This window comes from Penicillium oxalicum, chromosome VI (assembly GCF_001723175.1).
Source record: "Penicillium oxalicum strain HP7-1 chromosome VI, whole genome shotgun sequence".
NCBI lineage: Eukaryota > Fungi > Ascomycota > Eurotiomycetes > Eurotiales > Aspergillaceae > Penicillium > Penicillium oxalicum.
In genome coordinates this window covers 2,543,129-2,568,122 of record NC_064655.1, presented here as the reverse complement: position 1 = coordinate 2,568,122, position 24,994 = coordinate 2,543,129, and the positions used below count along the sequence as shown (strand labels likewise).

Here is a 24,994-nt window from a genome sequence, read left to right as displayed (position 1 = left end):
GGCCAAATTATTCTCCAAAATCTCCAAAAAGAAACCCCCACAATGGCGCTCGATCTCCTGGTTGTCTCCGCGGGCAGCCTAGCCCTAAAGGTCCTCCGAGTGACTCCTCTCATCACCACCACCATCCTGTACGCTCGCGCTCCCCTTCCAACCCCCTTTTCTACAAGTCACATTAACACAACGAACAGCCTCGTTAATCGCCTGGCCCAATACTTCGCCCTCTCCACCTTTCTTCCCCCTCACACCTCCCCCAAGAAAATCGACCACGTCGGTGCCGCCTTCCAGCACTGGTTGCAGACAGTCGTTCCCCGCGTCTGGACAGGTGTCATCAGCATCGTCCTCTTCACTCGGGTTGCCCTCATCCTGAATCTCTTCGTGCGCCCAGATGACCTCGCTGGCAGCAACGCCCGCTTTCTTTACGGTGTTGGACTTTTCCTATCGTTTGCGCACTTGTCGGTGGCGCCCAAAATGTTGAAGTTCGAGAAGCGCATGATGAGCCCAGAGACGGTTCCGCATGTCGCGATGGAGTTGTTGGCAGGGTGGATGAAGGTCAACAATATAAGGTTTTGGATAGTAGATGTGCCTTTTTGGGTGGTTGGGGTTTGGGCCACCCTGGAGGGTCTGAAAGCGTAGCTCCAGGAATTATGTTGGAGATCCGGGCCTAACGTCTGGAGGATGAGGAAAGGAGAATAGAGGGGGGCAGATAGAAGGTGGGGTGGAGAGAGATGATGGGACTGGTTGCGGTGCTGGGTGGGAATAGTAAGCCGAATCTGGAGATAAGGCTCGCTCGAAGCTGATGGTTTCTGGATTTGGTTACGGGGAAAGTACGAATCTCGGGCTCCAGGTTCTGAATATAAGATTTGTTGGACTTCACTTCGATTATTTTGAATAGATAACAAAGTTGGCTGTTTCCTCCACTAAAATGTATACGCAGCGACGTTCCAGCAAATTCAAGAACATGCTCATTGTTCTAAGATGCACATATTCAGCGAAGAGATACACCGCTATCCGGGAAACATATCTCAACGCATCCTCAACCTATCATTATCTTATCCCGAACAATCCGACGGTACTGCAACACAGGCCCGGTTTTTGCTCCAGTGACATGATCCTTAAGCTTATACTCTGGCTGGACCGCCCCACCGGGAACAGCCCGGAAGTCATACCGCCAGATGATGTTTGCCAGTGTCAAGAGAGCTTCCATCTGCGCCAAGCCCTTACCGATACAGCTTCTTGTTCCCAGAGAAAACGGCATAAACGCACTGCGCACGTCGTGAGTGTCATCTACCAGCCAGCGATCGGGGTCAAAGCGGAATGGCTGTGGGTAGACCGTCGGGTTGTGGTGAACAGCGTAGATCCCCACGCCGACATCATAGCCTTCGGGTACGAAACGACCATTGACCGTTATGCCACCGGCCTCGACCTCGCGCCAAAGCGCACTGCCCGCAGGCGGCGCAGGCGGAGACATGCGGAGTGCCTCGTCGATGCACGCCCGCAGTAGGCGACAAGCGTTCAACTGGCTTCCTGCGTGGATTTCATCCTCCGAGTTGAAGCATTGGCGGACTTCCTGGGCGACTCGGTGGTAGATGTCGGCGCTTTGGCTGAGGTAGAACATCGTTGCTGCGAGAGTGGTGGCGGTGGTATCGGAGCCTGTTGAAAGGAGGTCAGAGAGCAATCGCGGTATGTGGTGCTAAACGAAGGTGATAGTGACCAGCAACAATCAGAGTGGCAGCCTCTCCGCTGAGTTCATTCATGTTCATAGAATCGCCATTGGCCGCAGCCTTGCTGCTCTGGAAGTACGAAAATATATCCCGGTCGGCGAGGAGCTTGCTCTTCTGCACTCGTTCCTTGACTGTACTACCAATGAACCGGGTGAAGTGGTTACGGCCGAGGATGGACTGTGAGAAGAGCTTCTTGTCGCTACGGAAGAGGGTGACGATCGGTGCCTGTAGGAGGACACTGACCCGGACGTTGGATTCTTCGATGGCGCGGATCACCGACCGGTATTTCTCTTGGCGGAGGGTGTCGTATGATGCACTGAAAATAAGTGAAGACATGATGTCGAAGGTCAGGTAGTCAACTAGATAGCCCCGGTGTGAGCGCAACTTCCAGTCGCTATGAGCGTTGACTTACACCAAGGCGCCATATCCTGCGGTGCGCTCCATTCGCTATCCGCGCTGGCATCTTTGACAATCAGGAGGTCGCAAAGAGTCTGAATCAACTCCTGGACCCGTGGTTCAAATGAACGAATGGCTGCGTCCGAGAAACCGTGGCTCATGATGCGTCGTCGCTGGGCGTGCTGCTTCTTGTCGCGCATGGTAAGAGTGTTGGCCGTGCGATGGACAAGCGTGTCGTATACTTGTGATTTGCGAACGTTCCCACCATAGCCATAGATGTCTGTTGGTATGGTTAGGGTTTGAGAGCTTACACTTCAACTATTTTCTTACCTGATACTGCCTTGGCAGTGTCAAAAGCCAGCCGATCCGGGGCATATCGGATGCAGTTGCCTTGTGGGTCAATTAGTCAATAGCTAAAAGGACAAGACCGGTGAGAGCTACCATGTTTCTGATGGCAACGCCAGATATCCTCGTGAATGTCGCCTTTCCATGCGTGGTATGCAGCATAGAGATTAGTTATGCGGCCGAGTAGCGGTCCAGGATACTGCGCAAGTGGGTGAAAGATGAGACGGTAAATGACCAAGCCAAACAGCTACAGATGAGCAGGTTAGCAAGCCAACGCGAATGAACAAAGCAAAAATAACGTACATAGAGACTAAAAAATGATAACGCAATAGTCGCCCCTTTCAACAGGGCCACAGGGGCGTTCAACAACTGTCCGATCAGGGCATTCATTTTTCTTCAGTCTGTAGTGCTACCTTTCCTCGATAGTCGCAGTCCCTGGTCAGCAAGTAATATCTATCGGCGACGAACACTTCTTAGAGCCCGACCCCGAGGCCGGAGGTCCGACTGGGCGCCCACGGCCCCGAGTGCAACAGATATACATATTCATCATACGGCAGCTACGTCCGCTGTGTCAACAATCGACGACTACCAGATTCAAGCCGCTTCTTCCTCAACCTTCCGAGCTCCTATGGCACCCAAAGACTTCTTTCCACCTGCTCCTCTGGACCTTGGTAAATTCTTTACAGTAGACTGCTATGACTTTGGGCAATGCTGACAATCATCAGACTGGGACAACATCGGTATCAAAGTCCGCGAGGGTATGTAGTCTGAAAGAGCAGATCCATGCATCCATCTAACAAGTTTTAGTCAATGGACATGTTGAATGTGCCTACAACGTTGCGACTGAATCCTGGAGTGAGCCTCAAGTTGTCAAGGGCATTGACCTGACCATCAGCGGACTCTCACCTGCTCTCAACTATGGTAGGTTATTCATGACAGTATCTATCTGCCGCTAACATACCGGAGCATAGGCCAGCAAGCATACGAAGGAATGAAAGGTAAGGTTCTCAGAGCCTAATAGATTCCGTTCAATCACCACTCATGGATACACAGCCTTTCGCGATCCGCAGGGTCAAATCCACATCTTCCGCCCGGAAGTGCACGCAGCGCGCATGGCCCATTCCTGTGAGGTCGTCTCCATTCCCCCTATTCCCCAGGTACAATTCATTCGGTCGGTCGCCTTAGCCGTGTCGGTGAACGCTGAGTTCGTTCCCCCCTTTGACAGTAGCGCTGCCCTTTACATCCGACCGCTGGCCTTTGGCTCCGGGCCTCAAATCAATCTTGCCCAGCCTGAAGAGTACACATTCTGTGTTTTCGTTCTTCCCGTCACAAGTCTTCTCGGCACCAAGCCTGTGGATGCCTTGATCATGGAGGAGTTTGATCGGACAGCTCCTATGGGTTCCGGGAATGCCAAGGTCGGTGGAAACTATGCTCCTGTTCTGCGTTGGGCTGCCAAAGCGCGCGCCCGGGGGTATGGAATTCCACTGCACCTAGACAGCAAGACGCGCACCGAGATCGATGAGTTCTCGGCTGCGGGCTTCATTGGTGTTAGAGATGATGATGGGAAGACTACGATAGTGGTTCCAGATAGTTCGTGTATCATCCAGAGTGTCACCAGCGACAGCTGCGTTCAGCTAGCAAGATCATATGGCTGGTCGGTTGAGGTCCGGCCGGTAAGTATCCCCTAACCCTGCACCTCACGTCTACTAATTATTCCAGATAAAATACACCGAGTTGCCCGAGTTTTCGGAAGTTTTGGCCGTTGGAACGGCGGCAGTTATCGTGCCCATCGGATCCATAACCCGCGACTCGCTCAGGGATCTGATCGTCTACAAGCCCTCGGAGGATGGAGGTTACCCGTGTGCAGACAAACTCTTCAAGTCGATCAAAGATATTCAGCGGGGATTGGGCAAGGATGTCTTCAACTGGTGTGTGCCGGTGCATGAGCCAGGTGCATATTTCCAGCCTGTTTCCGCCTGAGAAGCCGGCGCACTCGCCGGATCACTTATGCTACATCTGCATGCTTTGAACTAGTTGTGCCTTCCTTTACGTTTGTTCTACGTTATTGGCTCCTTATTTGGGTTCTATCTGTATTTCATGAGTCGTTTCCAAGGTAGCTATTTAAAAAGAATGGCTGCAAAGTATTTTGATCCATCATATTCCCATGAGAAGCGCTGCGGCTTGTAACTTAAGCCATGATATTGTACGGTGTAGATTTGTAACCTCCATCGCAATCGAACATAATACGTCTCACAAATTTGCCACACTGCAAAGCAAGATACTATTATCATGCACGAAATCTGATAGTTCCTTTCGGTGCCCAGCCTCTAAGGCGCCCCTCTCAATATCCGACTTTGGCTCCGATTTCGCCGTGGGCATTTCGGAGAGTATTTCGGAGAGCAAACATCCCTCATGAAGCACAGACAAACCCTAATCTGTGTATATTTAACGCACCAGAAACACCAGTCTCTTGAGACATCAAGCAGGTTATCTTCGATTCAAATCATCAGTCATATTAACACAGCGGTATCACGAGATCCTTACAGTCTATTTCAAAACCATGGCTACCGCAATGACCGCTACCGCAACCCCTGTTCCTACTGTGGCGTCTCATGCACAGGACATAACCCTCCCTCCACCTCCCAAGGGCGACATCACTACACCCATCCTCTTTGCCCAAGACTTCCAGAAGCCCAGCACGGGGTACATGTTCATCAAGAATCCTCCTCCCGCCGGAGTTCCCTACACCAACATTCGTGGTGAGCCCGCAATGGTCACCGTCGAGGACCTACGTGGCAAGGAAAATAGCGTCAATCTCGATCGCGACTCGCTCCAAGTCCTGCAAGGCCTGACCGACGTCCCGCGCAGCCCCGAGGTCAACTGGAACAGCGTCGAAAGCGTGGAGAAGACCTTCTACCCAGCTGTCGAAGCAGCCATCAAGTCCGCCATCCCCGGCGCCCACACCGTGCACATCTTCCGCCACGGCATCCGCCACACGCAGAACTGGCCAGTGCCCTACAATCCCCCAGCCATGATCGCACATCTGGATCAGACAGGTCCCGCCGCCATCAACCGCGTGCTCCGGCACATGGGCCCCGTGGAGGGACCCCGGCTGCTACAAGGCCGCTACCGTATCGTGCACTTCTGGACCCCCCTCAACGGGCCCGTCTATACCTGTCCCGTGGCGGTCGCCAGCTCTGCCACAGTCAAGGATAACGATATTCAGATCTTTGTCAGTCATCTTGGGGGCATAGGCGGGCTGGACATGCCCCTCGGACGGCCGGTCGCCAAGCCCGATGCGTCAGAGCAGTACCGCGAGGACTTCGGCGCGCCTCGCTACGCGGACGGGCAGCGGTGGTTCTACCTTAGTGGCATCACTCAGGATGAAGCGTTGTTGATTCAGATCTTTGACTCCAACGCGCTGCAAAAGGACAGTACCGTCCAGGGGGGCAGAGCCGTGCATTCGGCCTTCCGGGATCCTCGGACTCCCCAGGGAGCTCCTGACCGTTGGAGTATTGAGGTTTCCTGCCTGGTTTTCAGCGATGAGTGATGCTATTGGATATAAATACATAATATCCGTTTTTTACTTTCTCGGACATGATCTTAGTTGTTCTTTTTGTGCTAGTTCCTAGTTGAATTTAAATTGTCTACGAATTCTCTACAGGTAACTACGCTGGGTCTACTCCGCAAAATCGCTCTGCAACTTTAACTGCCCTGAAACGAGGAACGAGTGAAAGGGTTTTAATCAACATGCATGTCCGTGTGCGCGAGCCGTTGCAAAAAGAGCTTGCTTAACTATGTATGGACTGTTTCGCCACGCGCGCCGCTCATTGGCCCCCTTTCTTGCCCTTATTTCGCTCTCATCGGACTGGCCTGTCTTGGCTTTAGGATTCGACGCATCTTTCTGCATGTATATGCACGTTCTCCACCTATGATTGCTTCGTGTCCTGCTCCTTACCCCTCCTTTTACTCCAACGCGCTATTGTTTATGCCCACCGAATTGCCTCTACCAGGTTGCCGTACTCCCTTATTGCTTCCCATTGCATTATCCTTCATGTGCTTGTTCCGGAGATGCTAACCTATTAATGATATTGAAATTGTAGTCGTTGGGATCATAGACGATATATACTTCCTTCTAGTACTAACACTGACGTATCCTATTCTTAATAGCCTACCTTCAAAAATGAGCAGTGCTTGTTTATCCTGATTTTTTCCTGCTTTTCTGCTAATTATTTTCCCTATTTTTTCAACTGCGGCTTTAACTGTATTGATACATTGCTTTGATAGTTGATTTTTTTGCTGCTCTAATGGCTACTTTGATAGTTACTATTTTCGCGGCTTTTTTTGCGGCTTTCATTGCTCTATTCAATTGCTGCCTTAATTTTATGACCCAAATATTTTTGATACTTATAATTTCTGCTTTTGTACGATATATTAGTCTCTGTGCGACCTTAGAATCTCTCTTCTGTGCGATGTGGTTTACTAACATATGGACGAAAACAGGACCGATGGTATTCGTATTTCGTTCTGCACAACATTTCTGCCGCTGCATAACATTACAAATCAGCGTTGTTGCCGCATGATCGCTACAAACCGCCGTACCCCCCGCCCTTAGCGCTGCGTTGCCTGCGGATACATTTTCACATCAGCACTAAGCGTAAGAATCCTCACAATGCGCCAACAATCAACGATAAGATTACCTGCTGGCTAGATATCTCACTGCTCGCCGAAGATATCGCCTGTTTTGAGCGAATCAACCCATTTGCGGTGCCACCCTGGTGGCAATACTCACACGATTTGCGGATAACAAAGAGACCGTTATCAACCAACTAATTAGTTAAGGAGCACGCCTAGATGATTCACGCGCAGGAGGCCGTGGGAGCCAACGATGCGAGTGCATATACGGATGGTAGTATACATCGTTTGGTAGCTTCACAGGGCACCCAGGCTGCCCACTCACCCACACAGTATATGCAGCCGAGCTACCAGGCATGTAGTGAACCTATCTAGCCGTGAGGGGTTACGAATCTTCTGGCGCAGCGAGCCATATATGGGATCTACCTTCAACGAGAAAGCAAGCCTCCCCTGCACGTAGATTTTATTTTTAACTGAAGGCCTGCGAATCGAGGGTAACAGTAGAGTCCGTGCCGTACGTCCTGCTTACCTTGCACACACGAGCAAGATTGCCGTTGGCGTGGAGCAATGCGACTAGTTTGCATTTGGAAAGCCACACTAAGCTCGCGACACACTGTAATCTCATATGCACCGCCAACGCAGCCTGTCAGTCCAGTAAGGAACAGAGCAATATCCGATTACGGCAAGGCTGTTTTCGTAATCTCTTATGGCCGACGCAGCCTGTCAGTCCGATAAGGAGGAAAGTAACATCCGATTATGCAAGAATGTTTCTTGAGGATTCCTGAAGAACCAACAATGTCAAGGACCTCAAGTGCTCTGAGGCTGTTACGGGCTGAGGGGCAACGAAAGCCAATCGGTCTCTCGGTAGCTATCGCAGTGCCATACGACAGTACACAAATTTGCATTTTCGGATTCGGCGCAATCGGGTTTCGTACTCTCTCCTCTACCCCCTCCTCCTCCTCTCCTCATGGCACAGAAGCCAGACTACTTTAGGGAGTTTGGGGTCCCGCGTGCTTGTTCGCCTGGTCCGATAATCTCCAATTCGGATCTCCGACTAGAGGGTACAAAGTCGGCGCCCCGGATTACTCTCTCCACCCAATCGGACACGAAGATCGTTGGTGTGTCAATTCGGCCCCCTATTCTAAAACCAACTGGGGGTGGAGCGGAAAGAAAGAGACATGGGAGGCTCTGACATGGTCGACTGGGAAACCCACCCCGTCCTGCTACGCGTTCATTCTGTGAACTTTTTGTCTGCCTCGAGATTGTCCAAGAAAGCTGTGACTGAACCGAATTATCCTACCATTTATCCTATTTGAGCCTCGATCCTGCCTCCCGCCTCAAGAAACGAGCGTTAAGAGTCACGATCACCATCCTTCGTCTCTGCACATTAGCAACCATGGTCGACAATCAGGGCCCCCTCGCCAAGGATGTCAGTCTGGCCAATCCCCCTTCTGACAGTATCTCAGAACTGAGCTGGTCGCCTGTCGCAAACCACCTGGCGATGTCCTCATGGGACCAGACGGTGCGCATCTACGACGTGTCGCAGTCGGGGAATGGAGAAGGGCAAGCACTGTTTAACTTTCCTGCGCCTGTTCTGAGCTGCACCTTCTCGCCTGATGGTGCCAAGGTGTTGGGGGGAGCCACTGACGGGTCCGCACGCCTGATGGACCTGGTGGCAGGAAAAGAAGCCCAGCAGGTCGCAGCCCATGATGCTCCCGTTCGCTGTGTCCGCTTCTTTGGGAATCCAGGCGTACGCGACCCCATCGCGGTGACTGGGTCCTGGGATCAAACGGTCAAGTATTGGGATCTACGCCAGGATCGACCCCTGGCGACCCTCCAGTGCCAGGAGCGAGTCTATGCGATGGATCTCTGTCAGAACCTTCTCGTCGTGGCCACGGCCGGACGCCTCGTGCATGTCGTACAGCTGAGCAACGCGGACCAGATCTACAAGACGGTGACTAGTCCCCTCAAGCATCAGACTCGCACCGTCACTTGTATCCCAGATGCGTCCGGGTTTGCGATTGGGAGCACCGAGGGGCGCACCGGGTTTCACTACGTGGACGAGAGCAAGTCCAGGTAAGCTCCCCTTTCCAGCCCAAAGAAAGAGAAATTGACTCGAACAATCGTGGTTGCAGTCTCAACTTCACCTTCCGCTGCCATCGCGAGATGGCTGCTAGTAAAAATACGCAGAATGTGTACGCGGTAAATGACGTCTCATTCCATCCCAAGTACTACACGTTCAGCACCGCCGGTGCGGACGGCACCTTTGCCTTCTGGGACAAAGACGCGCACCACCGCCTGAAGTCATTCCCCAGTGTCGGGGCCCCCATCACCTCGACGGGCTTCAACCACGACGGCACTATCTTCGCCTACGCCGTGAGCTACGATTGGAGCAAGGGCTTCCGCTATAACACCCCGGAACATCCTACGCGCGTGGTATGCCACCCAGTTGACGACGTTGATTGCCGGCCCAAGAACCCCGTGAAACGTTAAGCGCAAATGTGGCCGGAAAAGGAAAAAAAGAAAAGAAAGAAAAAAGACGATCCCATTGCCAAGATTGGGGTCACCATGCTTCAATTTTCTACATACAACAAAATTTTCACAACTGCAAAACCTTGGCCACCACCTCATCTGCGCTCTCTTTCTTCACCCCCAACAGGGGGGAATCCGACGCCTCCCACGAAGGAGCCATAACACATCGGGCCTCTCCTTCATCGTACATCTGCGCGACCACCAATTCCAACACCCAGCCGCCCATGCCCGCTTGAAACTTCTGCTGTCCGCTCTCGATCAGAGTCTGTGCTGAGGCGCGCTGCACCGGCCATTGTCGGCCCGTGACGCGCTGGAAAGCCTCTAGCAGCTCGTTTTGGTTAGTGATGATCGATAGGACTTTGACGAACCGGTTTGCAGTCTCGTCGGGATGCTGCAGGACGCCGACGACTGACTGCCCGATGCCTGCGAGGGTGGTGGCGGTGAATTTCTCCGTGCCAGAGTCGTAGATAATTGCTGAACACCGAGCGATATCGAAGCCCATCAGAGGGAATCGTTTCATGGCCTATAACAAAGAAGAAAGAACGGTGCACCACCGGTCAGCACGACCAAAAATTCCCCTCCTCCCATACACACCAAAAAGAAAGACAAGAATAGACAAGCCTTACCCAATCAATCGGATTCCCCGAGGTGATACCCGTGAACGTAAAGTTGGGATTCGCCTGGGCCTTTGCTTTAGCTAGTTCCCAACCGGCGCGACGATGCGCGTGAATGGCGCGGAATTCCGGCAGGTTGCGGAAACCCGGGCCCCAGCCGAAGTCGTCGACGATAAATCGCTTGACGCCGGCGGCTTCGGCGGCCTCGATCATTAAGACCTGCGCACCGATGCCGCCGGGGCCGACCACACATATGGCAGCATCCTGGCCGGCGAGGGCTGTGGTCAGGTTTTCGAGGGTGTAGCTGGTGCGGATGATGGGCAGACCGGCGGGGAAAGTCGAGGAGGACTCGGTACGGGTGATGATGGTGATGTTAAAGCTGGCGCGTTGGAGGGCGGCGGTGATGGGAGTGCCAAAGTTGCCCGATGCCCGTGCAGGGGTCAGTTTCAAAGGGAGGGGGGATTTTTTTAGGATCACAGAGGGATAGTAGACAGTGGACATACCCCGAAGATGGCAACTTTTTGGATAGTGGTGGTCATGTTCGTCTTCTTAGTGGAGATTTTGTTGGTATTGATAGCGGGGTGTTAGGGTTAAATTCATTCTACGAGGGAAAAGGAGAAAACAATGGAGTGTGAGAATGATTATAGTGGATTCTGGAAAACAGGAACGAGCATTGGCATAACACTAGTAATCCGATGCGAGTCATCGTTAGTTGACCAGGTTACTCCATCGTTAACAAAGAGATTCCTTACGAGGCGCTGCCTATTGGCAGCTATTGGCAGCTATCGGCCGATGTTGGGATTGTGATTGGTGCGTGGTGCGTGCATGACTCGGAGAGGATCTTCATATTGGCACCCGGCGCGGGTGGTTTTAGGCAAATGGGCCAATGGTCTTGTACAATATCTAGCCTGGGTCGGACAAAGACGAACGTAGGAGGACGCTGTACGCAGACTTCCTCTTTCACCTCATTCCGCACAGATACGTCGCTGGCGAGTGGATCCCTCCATTATCCGTCATCGTCGCCCTCAGTTTAGTACCTTTGGACTCTTTCCAACATAGCCCGCCGTGATCCTTCACTTCCCCGCTTTCGCCTCCCGTAGAAATCAGACGTGTTTCATAATCCTTCGCTTTCGTTCGCAGGTAATAGATGCCAAGCCATTCGTCAAAAGCTGATAACTACTATAACTAAATGATACCTTACTATCGGACGAGTCCGAATCCGAACTCGGGAGGGGAACTTCGCCTCCGACCGGTTCCCCGACCGAAACGACAGTAAGTACGAAGTACAGATCGGAACACAATCCTCATGCAGTCTTTATCTGACATCAGACGAGGAGGTAAACCCCTCCGCACGAGTCACTCATGAAGGGCTGTGGAGAAACGACGATTGACTGATTATGTGAACGCGTTCGATGGCTACGGAGCCCCCAACACCACTGAAGATGTCAACCACCACGACCATGCGAGCCTGGACATACATGCAATCAGGCCTTCCATCGCAAACGATCGTGCTAGATGATGAGGCCCCCTCGCCCTCAGCTGCCGAGCTTGGCCCCGACGAGCTCCTCATCGCGGTCAACTATGTGGCCATGAACTCGGGGTTCACGACCCTGATGCGCTCCCTCCCGCCGCAGCCCTACTCCCTGCCGCACATCTACAACCGTCAGAAGCGGTTGGGCGTCCCGGAATTTGAATTCTCGGGGCGTATACTGGCTGTTGGCTCGGCCATCCCTTCGACTCGACCCGACCTCCAACCCTCAACTCTCGTCCTGGGCTGCTGTGCTGCTAAACGGGTCTTCATTGAAGGGAAAGGGGCGCTAGCGGAACGGGTCATTGCGCCTGCAGCCCAATTGATTCCCTTGCGGCCCCTTTCTACTGTTACCACCCAAGATGATGAAAGCCCAGGACCGGACCCAGCAGCACCACCTATATCCCTCCTCGAAGCCTCCGGCCTCAGCGCTTGCGGCTGCACCGCCGTGCAAGTCCTGGACCTGACCAAGCTGGTTGCAGGGGACAAGCTATTCGTGAACGGTGGCAGCACCAGCGTTGGCATGCTAATCATCCAAGTCGCGCGCCAAGTATTAGGGCAGACTGGCACGATTATCGCGTCAGGCACCGACGCTACCCTGATCCGGTCAGTCGGCGCTGACGATGTCATCGACTACACGGCCCAACGCCCCCTGCACGAGTTCCTGCGCACGCATCACGCCGGCCGACCCTTCGACGCGATCATCGACTGCGTCGGCGTGGCGGAGCTATACACGCACTGCGAGCCGTATCTTGCGCCCGGCAAACTGTTTATCAATTTAGGTGCGATGACGGCCAAGCCCACATTCTGGGGTTTGTTATCATTCGTCTGGAATCAGCATATGGCGCCCCTGTGGCCGGGGTGGGTGCTGGGCGGCGTGCCGAGAAGCTATCAGTTCTATAGTGCACGGCCGAATCGGGAGACTTTGGGTAGGGTGATGCGGTTGGTGGAGCGTGGGGAATTGAGGATGGTGGTGGATTCAGTGTGGGAGATGCGTGATGCGAAGATGGTACGTATTTCTTTTCTTATTATACACCGGGGTAGGATTGAAGCTAACTGGGATTTGGGGTAGGCTTATAAGCGGATGGAGAGTAAGAGAGCAAAGGGGAAGATTATTGTTCGGGTGCAGGAGGAGTGAATTGGTTAGGTTGCGCTTCTGTGGTGGCTTTGGTTGCGAGTGTGGTTGGGAGATTTACATAGACGCATCTTTGGGAGTTGTATGCTTCCAGTGGATCGAGCTGGGGGCAGATGCTTATACAGTCAGACTACAAAGACTAGAACTCGTATTGGATCAGTCTCAAGCGACCACACCGAAGTTTGATTTATAACGTTATATAAGCCTAGTTGAATCACGGCGTATGGTCATTAACATCACCCGTAGTGCTTACTTTTTCAGCGGAGACTATAGTTAGCTACTAACTACTGTAGTTAAATAAAATATATTACTTACGAGTCCCTATTGACGAAGATTCTAAATTCGTAAAAGCCAAAATGATAATTTCTTTTGCGGATACGGCCGTAGTCCACATTGTCACTGCACTCTGTTGTAGGAAACGAGCCCGTGCCTCCTTCCACAAAAACAGCACAGCTTCTTCTTTTCCCCTTGATTGTTTCAAAACATCGTTCCCAAAACACCGAACTTCCCAAGGAAAGGGTGCTCTGATACGTGCTCAAACTGGTCATGCAACTCATCCAGCGCTATGAAATGCTGCGCAATCTTTATCCCAGTTTTCCGCCGCTCCTCCACCCGACTCCTCGTCCACAGGTCTTCCCCTGCCTCGGAGGTCTCTACTACTTCTTCGGATGCAGAAAGAAGGCCCATCTCCTCAAGCGCATCCGCTGGACGAACAGTCTTCCGCCCATCCTTGAAGACAAACTTGGTAATAGCGGAGGTGAACACCATGCTTCTGGCTAAATCCGTCATCTCACACTTGTCACCGACCTCGGTCTGCAACGAGGCCATTTTCCGTGCGCTTCCCGGCTTGACAAAATAGCTCACCACGTATAGCCACTTCTCGTCCCAGGCTAATACTCTAGAGTGGATCTCGTACGCCGCATACGGCTTGATTTCCCTTCGGAAGCTGCAGCATGTTCCACCGAGTAGGACTCGCATCTTCTTGGGCCGATCCTCTGGGGCAACATTCGGTCGGTCAGGTCGCAGTGACAGATCTCCCGCGCCTTTGAACAGCCTCGTAATGAGATGGATGCGGTTGATGTCGAGGTCGCTGAAATACGTGCTGTCGGACTTGTGGCCGTTGATGTCGCACTCGTAGAGCGGGCTGCGCGAGCTCGTCACGATATAGCCGAATAGGCCCTGCCGTCCGTACCTTTCAATAGTAACGACGTCGTTCTTCCTTGTAACAGAATGGTAGAAAACGGCTATAATCAGGCGCGCCTACAAAATGTGAGTGGGAAAACATATATCCAGTGGGACAAGTACGTACATGCCACATCAGCGGTGCATTTTTTACACTCGAAAGGAAGACAACAACGCCAATAGTTGACCACGGATGGGTTTGCACTGTTTCGAGGAGGCATTCACCATAGCTGATCAGGCAAGAAAGAGAAACCATCATAGTCTCGTACGGCCCTAATGACAATTCTGTTCACGATTCAGCAGCAGGTAAGAGGGACCAGCAAAGAGCAGAAAACACAGCGGTACCAGAATAAACCCTAAATTGTTGGTCGGAAGTGGATTTACCCTATATGATGACTGTAGCCGTGCCTGCACTCGGCGTGGAACCACCGGTCCATAAGCACCGGTAGCCCACCTCGCCGAAACTGCTAAATCCCCACCACCATAACAAACGAAACACCGCCTGAGTCTCCGACTTCTTCGGAGGTCTCGCTGGGGATCCATGTTCTCATTTGTCGTTGTCAACCCGAGCGACTCTCAGCCATAGCGGCCTAACCTTGCTTCCCCAGCCGTACTGAACAAGTTCAAGTTCCATCTCGGCACATTCGGTCCTGCCGTGCTTGCTCTAACTCTTGGATGTAGAAATGCTACCTCGAGTACGGTATGCTGTGGTGGCTGCTGGCATGGCGAATGGAAGCAAATTCTGGCTTTCGGATTTAGGTGACTGCGTTATGCTCCTAATCATCTTTTGGTCAATACGACCGTGGGCCTTAAAAGTTAGACACGGGCGAGAACTATGAAACTCTCCTGATAATGTACACATAAATCTAAAGCAGCGCCAAACATCAGGTAGTATTATATTAGCAGGTATAGTTTCAAAATTAAGTTTGTGGTGATAATGATGATGATGAAGAAGAAGAATTGCCATTAGCTAGGCGTAAGCGAAGATGAGAAAATACTCGAGATTATATTTCTAAATATTCATATCAAAAAAGAGCGTAGAAAAGGCTCCGACTACCTAACAATGACTCTGCGCGTGACCAGCACATTTACAGAGACAGGAAGACGCACAGACGTAAGTGCTGTATGGTCAGCAACGGGTTCTCCGACGGGGATCCGGTATGGACAGGGGACCTCGTGGCCAGCGGCCCTTTGGCCGTGTCCATTGGCCAGTTGGCTACTCTGCATCGCAGTACTTGGCCAGGACGAAATGGTTAGAGCCTGCAGCAGAGAAGGGAACTGCCCAGATTTCAGCAATGATCTTATCTAAATGCACTCCTCGATGGCTTGGGACTTTGACAATCCTTTCAACGTTCTCGATCCACAGCTTGTCTCGGCGACCTCAAGCTCGATCGGTCTCCGCCGTGAACACAACACAGCTCCGTCATGTTTTGCAAACGTGTCAAATATATGTTATCAATCAGCGGGCACTGCTGATGTATGGTCTGGTCAAAAGCTCTTGGGATTCTTCTGGAGTGAACGAGGGCAGAATAGGCGGACCCCGGAGGCAGGAGATAACTTAATCTTCCGGAGATGATCACTCGGTTAGGATGATCACCCGAAGATGATCACTCAAAGACGATCAGCCGATCCCCCGGTTAAGATGATCTTCCCCACCAAATCGTGACTTTCATCTCACTTCTTTTAAGAACTAACTCGTGGGCCGAGCTGCTAGAACAGGATTAGCGCTGTATATAAAACAATCGAATACACACGAATGAATTTCTCTCTTTTTACGATTACCGACCGAGTTTCTTCGCATACCTAGCTTATTTTATACATCTACTATAACTTTTCAAGGGAGCTATCCGGATAAGATGGATAAGGCGAAAGATCGTTTGATTCAGGAGGGATTAATACGAGGGGGAGAGAGCTAAGTAAAGATATATATATAATATTGAAGGAGAGGATATACTAGATGCGAGGGCATACACCTTGTAGGCAACCCGGAGGAGGTGAAATTGGAGATTAAGGGATTGGAATAACCCCTGAATGGAAGAGTACCTTTATACCCTTCACTGGAGCTACTCTTTCTGATACAAAACAGTGGGGAATTCGTCCTCCTGCGTAATATCCGAATGTACACAGTCATGGTAGTGTTTGGTAGAAGTCCTCAGCGACAATTGAGGCTGATTCTTCAACATATAACAGACGTTTATTAGATGCCTAGTATACATTCTAACAAGCCGTCCGTATTCTATCAAGAGTTAGTAATCTTCTAGATGTTTAAAGGATATATACCTTTTCTTTCGTATACCAAAAGAGCTAAATCTGTAAGCTTGTTAGCTATCTAATAAATGTCTGATGATTTCTGGGGCGCAACCTAGCGTGACTTAATAATAGTAGGGGGCTATGTACTGAGTACTCTACGGGGAGTTGAAATTATGCTCTGCCTATTAGCTTGGGAACTCCGAGTAATGCGGGATACAAGAGCTAGAGAGATTTCAAGACCGAAGTATCATATCATCATCAGAGCAGTCGAAGACTAGCAGAGCCCCTTTTTATCTACTATCTCGCAGGTTTTCACGAGTTCACATCTCACCATCGACCTAGACCCCGATCTTCCTGATTCCACGGGGAAGGTTGCTTCGCGCAAACCGGCTCAGAAAACATGACCTCAGCCTGGTTCATCTTGGGATGAGATCGAGGGGAGGGATGATTGGGTAAGGAGTGGGATGCGGCATCGTACGCATCGTTACACTCGATGGGATCATAGATGCGGTGGACGTGCCAGGGAATATTATAGAGTATAGAACAGAAGGGAATGTGTACAGTAACAAGTCGAGATATAGCCCAAACTATGGAATGTCCGGGAATGCCTTCCTTCACTCATGGCACATCGCTAAGTCTCTAGCGAGACCCAAATCAAGACCCGTCAAGATATCCAATATGCGCCACAAATGCAAAGAACGGTATATACATCAATCGATCGTCTACAATCTACAGCTTCACAAATCGACTCTTTTTGGCCATCTGGCCTGCAAGCCCCGTGACCGAGACCGCATGCATGACATCGAAGATGGAGCAATCGGCCTGCACCGTTGCGACCGACCAATTGCGCAACTCAACGGCGACCAAGGAATCGACACCAAAATGCGCCAGAGGCAAGGAGGGATCGATCTCCTCCGGGCTGCGACTGAACATCTCCGCCAGCTTCGTGATCAAGGCGCTCTGAATGAGGGTCGTGACTTCCGCGGGAGTCGTGACAGCCGACAGCCGCTCTTTCAGACCGGCTCCGGGGTTAGACGTAGACGCCAGGCCCGAGGAAGAGAAATCCTTCTGTTCGAGAATTGCGAATCGGGCGTCCCGGTTCCAGCAGACGGGGGAGTCCGACCGGACAAATCCACCTGGGAGACCCGTTACGATATGGCAGGTTTCCGGGGTGCGGATGGGGTGGCGGATAGCGGATTCGACCAACGCCCACACCTCTTGCTCGGAAACGGCCCGTAGGCCGAGCTTCTCGAGGTGATCGGCGACATGTTGCGTACCAGCGACCACGCCCACCGATGAGACCATGCCTAGATCGATGGAGACGGCGGGGAGACCCCGGCCGGCACGATGGCGGGCCAGCGCATCCTGGTAGCTGCCCCCGGCAGCGTAGTTGGCTTGGCCGGCGTTACCACCGAATCCGCTAATGGATGACAGAAGAATAAAAAAGCGAAGATCGGTCGGGAGCAGGGTGTGCAGGTTAAAAGTTCCCTGGACTTTGGGTTTGAGGGCCGCAAGATAGTCCTCGTGGGTCATGGATTCAAAGATCCCATCCTGTAGTTGTTAGTAATGCCGTAGTAGAGAACAGAGAACGAACACGTACCTTGAGCACCATGGCGGCTTGGATGACGCCGCGGATGGGCGGCAACTCAGAACTATACTTCTCAAACACAGCTTGAAGCTGAGCACGTTGGGTCACATCGCAGCTCTCCAACACAACTCTTGCACCGGTGGCCTGCAAAACGTCCAGCCACTGTTGGGTTTCTGGGGTGATACGAGCTGCATTGCGTGACAAGACGAGGAGATTCCTTGCACCGCGATCGACGAGCAATTGACAGAGAGACTTGCCGATGCCACCCACGCCGCCTACAAGGAGGTAGGTATCATCAGGCGACAGTTCTGCCGGTCGGGGCCCGGCGGTGAGAACCCTGACTTGATCTCCCGGTCTAGGCTCCAAAACAATCTTCCCCATATGTTTCCCTGTCTGCATCGTACGGAATGCCTTCTCAACTTCTCCTATCCCAAATCGGGTGATGGGTCCCACTGGTCGGATCTCTCCATCGGCCAGCAATTCATTAATAGCCGCGAAGATGCGTTGGACTTCCTTACCTCGCTGCTCCCCTAATGTGATCAGATCCAGCGACGCGAAGAGCGTACTCCGCACAAACGGCCCCATCTCCACCATACTATTCTGCTCAATGTCTCGCTTGCCGATCTCGATGAATCGACCAAACATCCCAACGCATCGCCACGTCTCTCGTAGGAGTGGCCCCGCCAGGGAGTTGAGGACTACGTCCACTCCCTTGCCGTCCGTCTCCGACATGATATGTTGAGCGAAGGACGGATTACGGCTACTGAAGATCCGCGACGAAGGGATCCCATACTGTCGCATCAGGAACTCGCGTTTATCCTCCGAGCCGACCGTGACGAAGATGTCCGCCCCGATTGACTGCGCCAGCATGATGGCCGCCTGACCGACACCGCCCGTGCCCGAGTGAATGAGCACTGTTTCGTCGCGCTGGAGACGCGCCAGGTCAACCAGTGCATGGTACGCCGTGATGAAGACCAGCGGAATGGACGCGGCCGTAGCGAAGTCCATGCCTGCGGGGATCGAGGCCACACTGGTGAAGGGGATGCGCACCTTGGTCGCGAAGTAGCCAATGATGAACGCATACACCCCCTGTCCCGGGCAGAAGCCCGCTGCTTGGGCGGACTGTCCGACGCGCGTAATCACTCCACTACATTCGAAACCCATCCGCGTCTCATCGAGCTGACCCAGCGCCACCATTATGTCGCGGAAGTTGAGTCCAAATGCCCGTGGCTCGATCTCCACCCAATCGTCCGGAAGGGTCTCTTCAATCGTCGGGTCCTCTGTGAAGACAAGACTGTTTAGCAGTCCCGGGGTGGCCACTCCAAGGCGGATATTCTGCCCAGGAGTAGACCAGGGTCGTAGCTCCGGGTTCTGAGGCTTCGTGGTACCCACTAGCTGGGCTTCCTGCTCGTCGCCATAGACTCGCGAGATCTGAACCACCGAATTGCGAATCGCATACTCGGTCTCGGGAAGATGAAAGGACGATGTAATGAGCATGTTGCTGAGGATCCACGCGATCTGGGTCGCCGACGAAGATGACCAGACGGGCGCATTCGGGTCCAAGTCCACCGAGACATACTGACGGAGAATATTCTCGCAGCGCAAGGTGCGTAGAAGACCCTGGTGCAGACTGCCCCGAGGATCTTCAGCATCGCCCTGAGCACCGCGTGACACCCACACGGTAGCCCGACTGCTGCCGAGCACACGTTGCAGGTCGTAGAATTGCTCCTCGGAAGGGTTTTCGAGGATAGGCTGAACAAACTCCTCAAGGATCAAACACACCTTGTCCTCAACATCGACGTCCTCGAGCGACGAGACCACAGAAATCCCAGATACAACATCAGCAGGAAGCGAGTGCTGCAGTGTTTGCTGCCATTCTTCCGGAGGGCTCGTACCAGAAACCAGGACAACCTTGACTGCAGAATAAATTGTCGTATCAGCTTTAGCGGTCGCTATAACCACCTCCCCTTGGTAGCCGCTACTGTTCAGGCCTTCCTCGAGCTGGAAGTTGCTCGGCTCGAAACCCGCCTTCGCGAGAAGCCTCTGCCACGTGGGAGTGGCATTAATAACACCACTCCATCTTGGGAGGAGTCGAACAATAGTCTGCAGAGCACTATCACCCAGGGTGGGGCCCCACAGGATACATTTACCACCCGGGGCAAGAAGAGCACGCAGCGAGGTAAGGGATTGGACCACATCCTCCGCAGCCAACAAGGCCGATGCCGACAGAATCAGTAGATCGTAACTTGCGCGAGTAAATCCCTGGTCTCCAGCCGGCGTGTCCAAATCCAGAACCTTGCATTCAGCCCGTGTGTCGTCCCGGAGTGCCTTGCTCGCAACCTCCACCAGCCCTGTGCTGGGTGCAGTCACGTCGTAGCGCGCGAAGAGCTGCGTATCGTTGCGCGTCAACGCCTTCGCAAACATCCGTGTACTAGCCACATTGCCCGTGCCGATCTCGAGGACCGTAGCCCGAGGACGCTTATGACCGTGGAGCTTCATTAGCGAAGACATAAACGGCTCGAGATACTCCGAAACGGAGGACCATTCAGCCTGGTCCTCCACCAGGAAGTCCCGCAGGATCTCCTTGGCCGGGACCAGTCCCGACAGAATTTCAGGGAGACGCTCCCCAAATCGACACAACAGTCTCCCGTCGACGCCCTGCTTCAGGTCCTCCGTCAACGCAGCCATATACTGCGCCGTCACCCCGGCGAGGTCCAGCGTCGGGCGGGCTTGATCCACCACACCCTTCATCCAATCCCAGTAACTCTGGTGCTCCGCTGCCACCACCTGCTCGTTCTCGAACTCCTGCAGGGCATCGTTAATGAATACTACGGCGGCGGCTTGCAGCTCGGAGAAACTGTGCTGATGGGCACCCTCGGCCTTTCTAAGAAGGTGCTCGGGCCGCAGGAAGTCGAAGTCCGGCGCCCACACAGAAGTATAACAGAGTTTGTCGTCGGGTGTCAATACGACGGCACTGGAACCTAGCGACTGGCAGAAGAGCCCATCTAGAGTGAGTACCGGTGTTGGTGGCTCGTTCGCCTCGTGCCTGCGGTGCCTGCGTTGTTGATGACACGGACTGAGGACTCGAACCCTTGTCCGCTGATCTTCATCAGGGTTGAATCGGCGCGGAACTGGTGACCAGGAGAGGTGATCAGCTTTGCCGAGATGTACAGGTTTTGTATCGACGTCGGGATCATGGCGGTGCGCTGCTGTGTTCCCCCAGCGGGGAGATTGTGGTACACGGCCTGGAACACCGCGTCCAGCGTAATCGGATGGATGACGTGGGACTGCTGGTATCCCTGGGGCATGGTGGCGGCCGAGTCGGCGACCTGGAATACGGACTGCGAGTGTCCCGGCGCGGATTGCGCGGACATCAAGTTCTGGAAGATCGGGCCGTGGCAGACGCCGACCTCGTGCAGCGTCTTGTATGTATCCGCAGGGTTGAGGATGCGCCACGCACTGGCTGGCACAGTGAAGGATGGCGCATTCACCGGCGCAGGCGGGCCTGCCCAGCCCGTGCCCTGGGCGGGGGACGGCGTGCAGCAGAGGCCCTCGCAGTGCAAGGTCCACAAATCACCGGTTTGGTTGACGGACTGGATCAGAAACTCATACCACCCCTGAGCGTGGCGGACGCGATCGCCACACGGATGCAGCGACAACTGCACATCGACTCCCTCCGCCGTGTCTTCCAGGATCAACGGGTTGCGGATTTGGACGTCCTGCAATTGATAGCCGTGGCTGGGATTGTCGGGCGTCTGCAGCTGTCGCAGCGCCTCGACGACCATGCTGACATATCCTGCTCCCGGGTAGACGATTGCCCCCTGCACGATGTGGTCGCGCACCCATGGGATGTCGCGTGGACGCACCACGTGTCGCCAGGCTGGCGTGGTCGGGGTCGAGCCCGCGGCCGGTACGCCGAGGAGATCGTGGGGTGCGACGGTTCGGGCGCGCAGTTCTTTGCGCGACGGGGCTCGGCCCAGTACGATGTCTCGTGGTTCCAGGGGTACGGGGGCAGGTTAGTCAGGACCTGCACGTCGCTGCGGCCGTAGGGGAAGTTCACGGCCTCGAGGTCAACAGGGTATCCGGCTTGCAGGAGAGTGCAGATGAGCTGATGGATGGTCTGGACCGCGTCCTGGCCACGAGAGAGACACGAGGCGTAGGTGATCCCCGCGTCTTTCAGCTCCGGCAGCGCTAACGTCTGCCGGATTGGTCCGGCAAGAGCGCCGTGTGGCCCGACTTCGACGAGCATGTCGACCGCCGTGCTAGTGCTGGTGCGGGCCGGAGCAGCACCACTGCACAGGTTGCGCAGGGAGTTCAGGAACTCGACTGGCTGCACCATGTTGCGCACCCAGTGATCGGGATGAGCGATATCCGCGGCGGACGTCATCCGGTCACCCGTGGTTGGGGACGAGTAGACGACGGTGGAGTCGAACTCGGTATTTGGCTCGAGGAAGCGCGACAGCAACACCCGATAGGCCTCAGCCAGCGGCAACATGTGGTGCGAATGATAAGCTGCCTCGACCCTGAGACGGCGCGCAAATACCCCGCGGGCTGTGAGCATTGCCTCGACTTCCTCCACGGCGCACTCGTCACCGGAGATCGTCACACTAGACGGGCTGTTGACACAGGCGATGACCGCCGTGCCGGACTGGACCTCCGCCAGCGCCTTTTCGGCCTCCTCGCGCCCCAGACCTACGGCGACCATGCCGCCGCGGCGATCCAGGAGCTTTTGGAACTGGCTAGTCAGATCGCCACGCGTGTAGACGATTGCCATTGCGCCTGCCAGCGTGATGGCACCGGCGGCATAGGCCGCACCAACCTCGCCACTGGAGTGGCCCGTGACTCCTGCGGGACGGATTCCCCACGAACGCAACAAGTCCACCAGCGCCAGTTGGATGGCCACACTTAGCGGAAGACTGAACGTGACCTGATTGATGCGGCTCTCTTTGGCGTCCCGCTGCAGCTCCTCAACCGCGGACCAGGTGGCGCCCATATTCTTGAGGCAGGCATCGATTTCATGCATTGTGTCATAGAAAACCGGATAAGCACTGAATAGCTCGCGACCCATGGCGAACCACTGCGCGCCCTGACCGGTGAAGACCATGCCCACGCGTGGCGCACGTGTGCTGCGTTCTGCCGTCGACCGGGCGGAGCCAAGCCTGGCATGTACATCGGCGAGCGATGAGCCACTCCAAGCTGTGGTCCATGCAAAGCGGGTGCGTCGCTGCCCGAGGGTGAAGGCTAGCTGATCGAGGATCTGTTCCTCGTTCTCACGGCTGTTCTCCAGGGTGGTGGCGACGTAGTCGTACAGGTTCTCCCCCATGCTGCGGGCGGCGGCGGGATCCTTGGCACTGAGCAGGAATACGCGGGACCGCTTCTTCGGGTTAGGGGTATTGCCCATCTCTGAGGAAGATGGAGTTAACGGCAGCAACATGCTCTGCGGGCTTTCCACAATGACGTGAGCATTCGCACCACCATACCCGAAATTGTTGATCGACGCCCGCTGCAGCAACGGTGATGGCCATTCCTGCAAACTCAGAGGGATCTTCAGCTTCAACCCCTCCAGCGAGATCTTCTCATTTGGAGACTCGAAGTTCATATGCGGGGGGATCGCCCGCTTCTCCATCGCCATAACCACCTTGATCACACCGGCCAGTCCGCTGGCCGCCTCCGTGTGGCCGATATTTGTCTTCACCGAGCCGATCACCAGCGGGCTTTCGCTACTCCGCCCCGCGCCGAAGACGTGTCCGATGGCGTGGGCTTCGATCGTGTCGCCTACCTGCGTTCCCGTGCCATGGGCCTCGACGTAGCTCGTGTCGCGTGGATCGAGTCCCGCCATGTCGTAGCACTCGCGCATCAGCTCCTCCTGCGCGTCCTGGCTCGGCGACGTGAGTGTGGCCGTCTTCCCGTCCTGGTTCGCCGCCGAGTTGCGAATAACCGCGCGGACAGGGTCCCCATCGCGCAGCGCTGCTGCCAGGGGCTTGATGACGATGCTGGCTATGCCGTCGCCGCGCCCATACCCAGCGGCGCGGGAATCAAACGCAAAACACCGGCCGGCCTCTGACAACAAACTCAGATTCGAGCCGGCGATGAACATGTCCGGGTTGAGTAAGACGTTCGACCCCCCCACGATTGCCATCTCCGACTCTCCAGCCCGCACACTCTGGCACGCCAGGTGCAGCAGGGTCAGCGTCGTCGAACACCCCGTGTCGACCATCAGACTGGGGCCGCGCAGATCGAAGAAGTGCGAGATCCGATTGGCGATCATCGCCGCCCCGTTCCCCGTCAGGAAGAACCGCGCCAGCGTGTCTGGGTCGCGCATTAGGCTGTCGTGGTTGTCTCGGAAGCAGGTGCCTGCATATACCCCCGTGCGCGACCCTGCCACTTGGTCCAGCGGCAGCCCGGCGCTCTCCAGTGCTTCATAGACGGTCTCTAGTTGCATGCGCACTTCGGGGTCCATTGTCTGGAATAACATCAGTCCCGGTCTTCTTCCTTTTTTTTCTTCACCGGCATTTGAAGACAACTGGAAAACCTACGCTAGCCGATTCGGCCGTACAGTTGAAGAACGCGGCATCAAATCGAGAGATATCCTCTGTGAGGAAATGTGCGCCTTTCACGTATGACTATCGAATATACTTGTCAGACAATTCTTTCCCCAATAAGCCTCCACAGGAGCAGAATCTGTGAACATACTGTCCCAAGATGTCCCTTATCTGGATGATACCAGCTCTCCGCGTGGAACCGACTCTCCGGAATCGGCGACCAGGCGCTCTTTCCCTTGGCGCAGAGGTTCCAGAGCTTTTCCGGGTTAGACGCGTCGCCGGGGAATCGACAGGCCATGCCAATGATGGCGATGGGCATGACGCCCAGGTCGCCAGGCTCAGAGGCGTCCGTGTCGCCTGCATTTACTGGGGCGATCATTAGGTAGAGATGTTGTGGTCAAATCGATAGTAAGTGAGAAAGATGAGGAAGGGTTGGGGTCTAGGCTAGAGCGGAGGATAGGTCGTTTTATCTTGTGGTCTTTGCGTATCAAGGATGTAGGTAAGAGCAGTTATGATTCCTGTTTCG

At 54.1% G+C, this 24,994-nt stretch overlaps 9 protein-coding genes across 9 annotated transcripts; 5 read left to right on the top strand and 4 right to left on the bottom strand.

Annotated features, from left to right (window-relative positions):
• Positions 1-42: 42 nt before the first annotated feature.
• On the top strand, positions 43-633 carry POX_f08131 (uncharacterized protein; the record flags this gene model as incomplete). Its single annotated transcript, XM_050116912.1, has 2 exons — positions 43-128; positions 189-633. 2 exons carry the CDS (start codon positions 43-45, stop codon positions 631-633), a joined length of 531 nt encoding a protein of 176 aa, XP_049967051.1.
• A 400-nt stretch (positions 634-1,033) lies between these two features.
• On the bottom strand, positions 1,034-2,852 carry POX_f08130 (Cytochrome monooxygenase AKT7; the record flags this gene model as incomplete). The annotated part of the gene is made up of 6 exons (XM_050116911.1): positions 1,034-1,650; positions 1,712-2,080; positions 2,134-2,397; positions 2,448-2,507; positions 2,559-2,709; positions 2,766-2,852. 6 exons carry the CDS (start codon positions 2,850-2,852, stop codon positions 1,034-1,036), a joined length of 1,548 nt encoding a protein of 515 aa, XP_049967050.1.
• A 238-nt stretch (positions 2,853-3,090) lies between these two features.
• POX_f08129 (Aminotransferase atnJ) lies at positions 3,091-4,442 on the top strand (the record flags this gene model as incomplete). The annotated part of the gene is made up of 6 exons (XM_050116910.1): positions 3,091-3,133; positions 3,188-3,220; positions 3,270-3,383; positions 3,434-3,460; positions 3,516-4,135; positions 4,182-4,442. 6 exons carry the CDS (start codon positions 3,091-3,093, stop codon positions 4,440-4,442), a joined length of 1,098 nt encoding a protein of 365 aa, XP_049967049.1.
• A 580-nt stretch (positions 4,443-5,022) lies between these two features.
• POX_f08128 (uncharacterized protein) lies at positions 5,023-6,012 on the top strand (the record flags this gene model as incomplete). Its single annotated transcript, XM_050116909.1, has 1 exon — positions 5,023-6,012. The coding sequence occupies one exon, from the start codon at positions 5,023-5,025 to the stop codon at positions 6,010-6,012; it is 990 nt and encodes a 329-aa protein (XP_049967048.1).
• Positions 6,013-8,493: 2,481 nt separating this feature from the next.
• On the top strand, positions 8,494-9,590 carry POX_f08127 (Nucleoporin GLE2; the record flags this gene model as incomplete). The annotated part of the gene is made up of 2 exons (XM_050116908.1): positions 8,494-9,173; positions 9,233-9,590. 2 exons carry the CDS (start codon positions 8,494-8,496, stop codon positions 9,588-9,590), a joined length of 1,038 nt encoding a protein of 345 aa, XP_049967047.1.
• A 106-nt stretch (positions 9,591-9,696) lies between these two features.
• Positions 9,697-10,744, bottom strand: POX_f08126 (uncharacterized protein; the record flags this gene model as incomplete). The annotated part of the gene is made up of 2 exons (XM_050116907.1): positions 9,697-10,152; positions 10,256-10,744. The coding sequence occupies 2 exons, from the start codon at positions 10,742-10,744 to the stop codon at positions 9,697-9,699; spliced, it is 945 nt and encodes a 314-aa protein (XP_049967046.1).
• Positions 10,745-11,685: 941 nt separating this feature from the next.
• Positions 11,686-12,909, top strand: POX_f08125 (uncharacterized protein; the record flags this gene model as incomplete). The annotated part of the gene is made up of 2 exons (XM_050116906.1): positions 11,686-12,780; positions 12,844-12,909. 2 exons carry the CDS (start codon positions 11,686-11,688, stop codon positions 12,907-12,909), a joined length of 1,161 nt encoding a protein of 386 aa, XP_049967045.1.
• Positions 12,910-13,383: 474 nt separating this feature from the next.
• On the bottom strand, positions 13,384-14,344 carry POX_f08124 (uncharacterized protein; the record flags this gene model as incomplete). Its single annotated transcript, XM_050116905.1, has 2 exons — positions 13,384-14,166; positions 14,216-14,344. 2 exons carry the CDS (start codon positions 14,342-14,344, stop codon positions 13,384-13,386), a joined length of 912 nt encoding a protein of 303 aa, XP_049967044.1.
• Positions 14,345-17,067: 2,723 nt separating this feature from the next.
• Positions 17,068-24,847, bottom strand: POX_f08123 (Highly reducing polyketide synthase azaB; the record flags this gene model as incomplete). Its single annotated transcript, XM_050116904.1, has 6 exons — positions 17,068-17,889; positions 17,939-20,900; positions 20,945-21,712; positions 21,769-24,389; positions 24,463-24,549; positions 24,620-24,847. The coding sequence occupies 6 exons, from the start codon at positions 24,845-24,847 to the stop codon at positions 17,068-17,070; spliced, it is 7,488 nt and encodes a 2,495-aa protein (XP_049967043.1).
• Between the last annotated feature and the right edge of the window lie 147 nt (positions 24,848-24,994).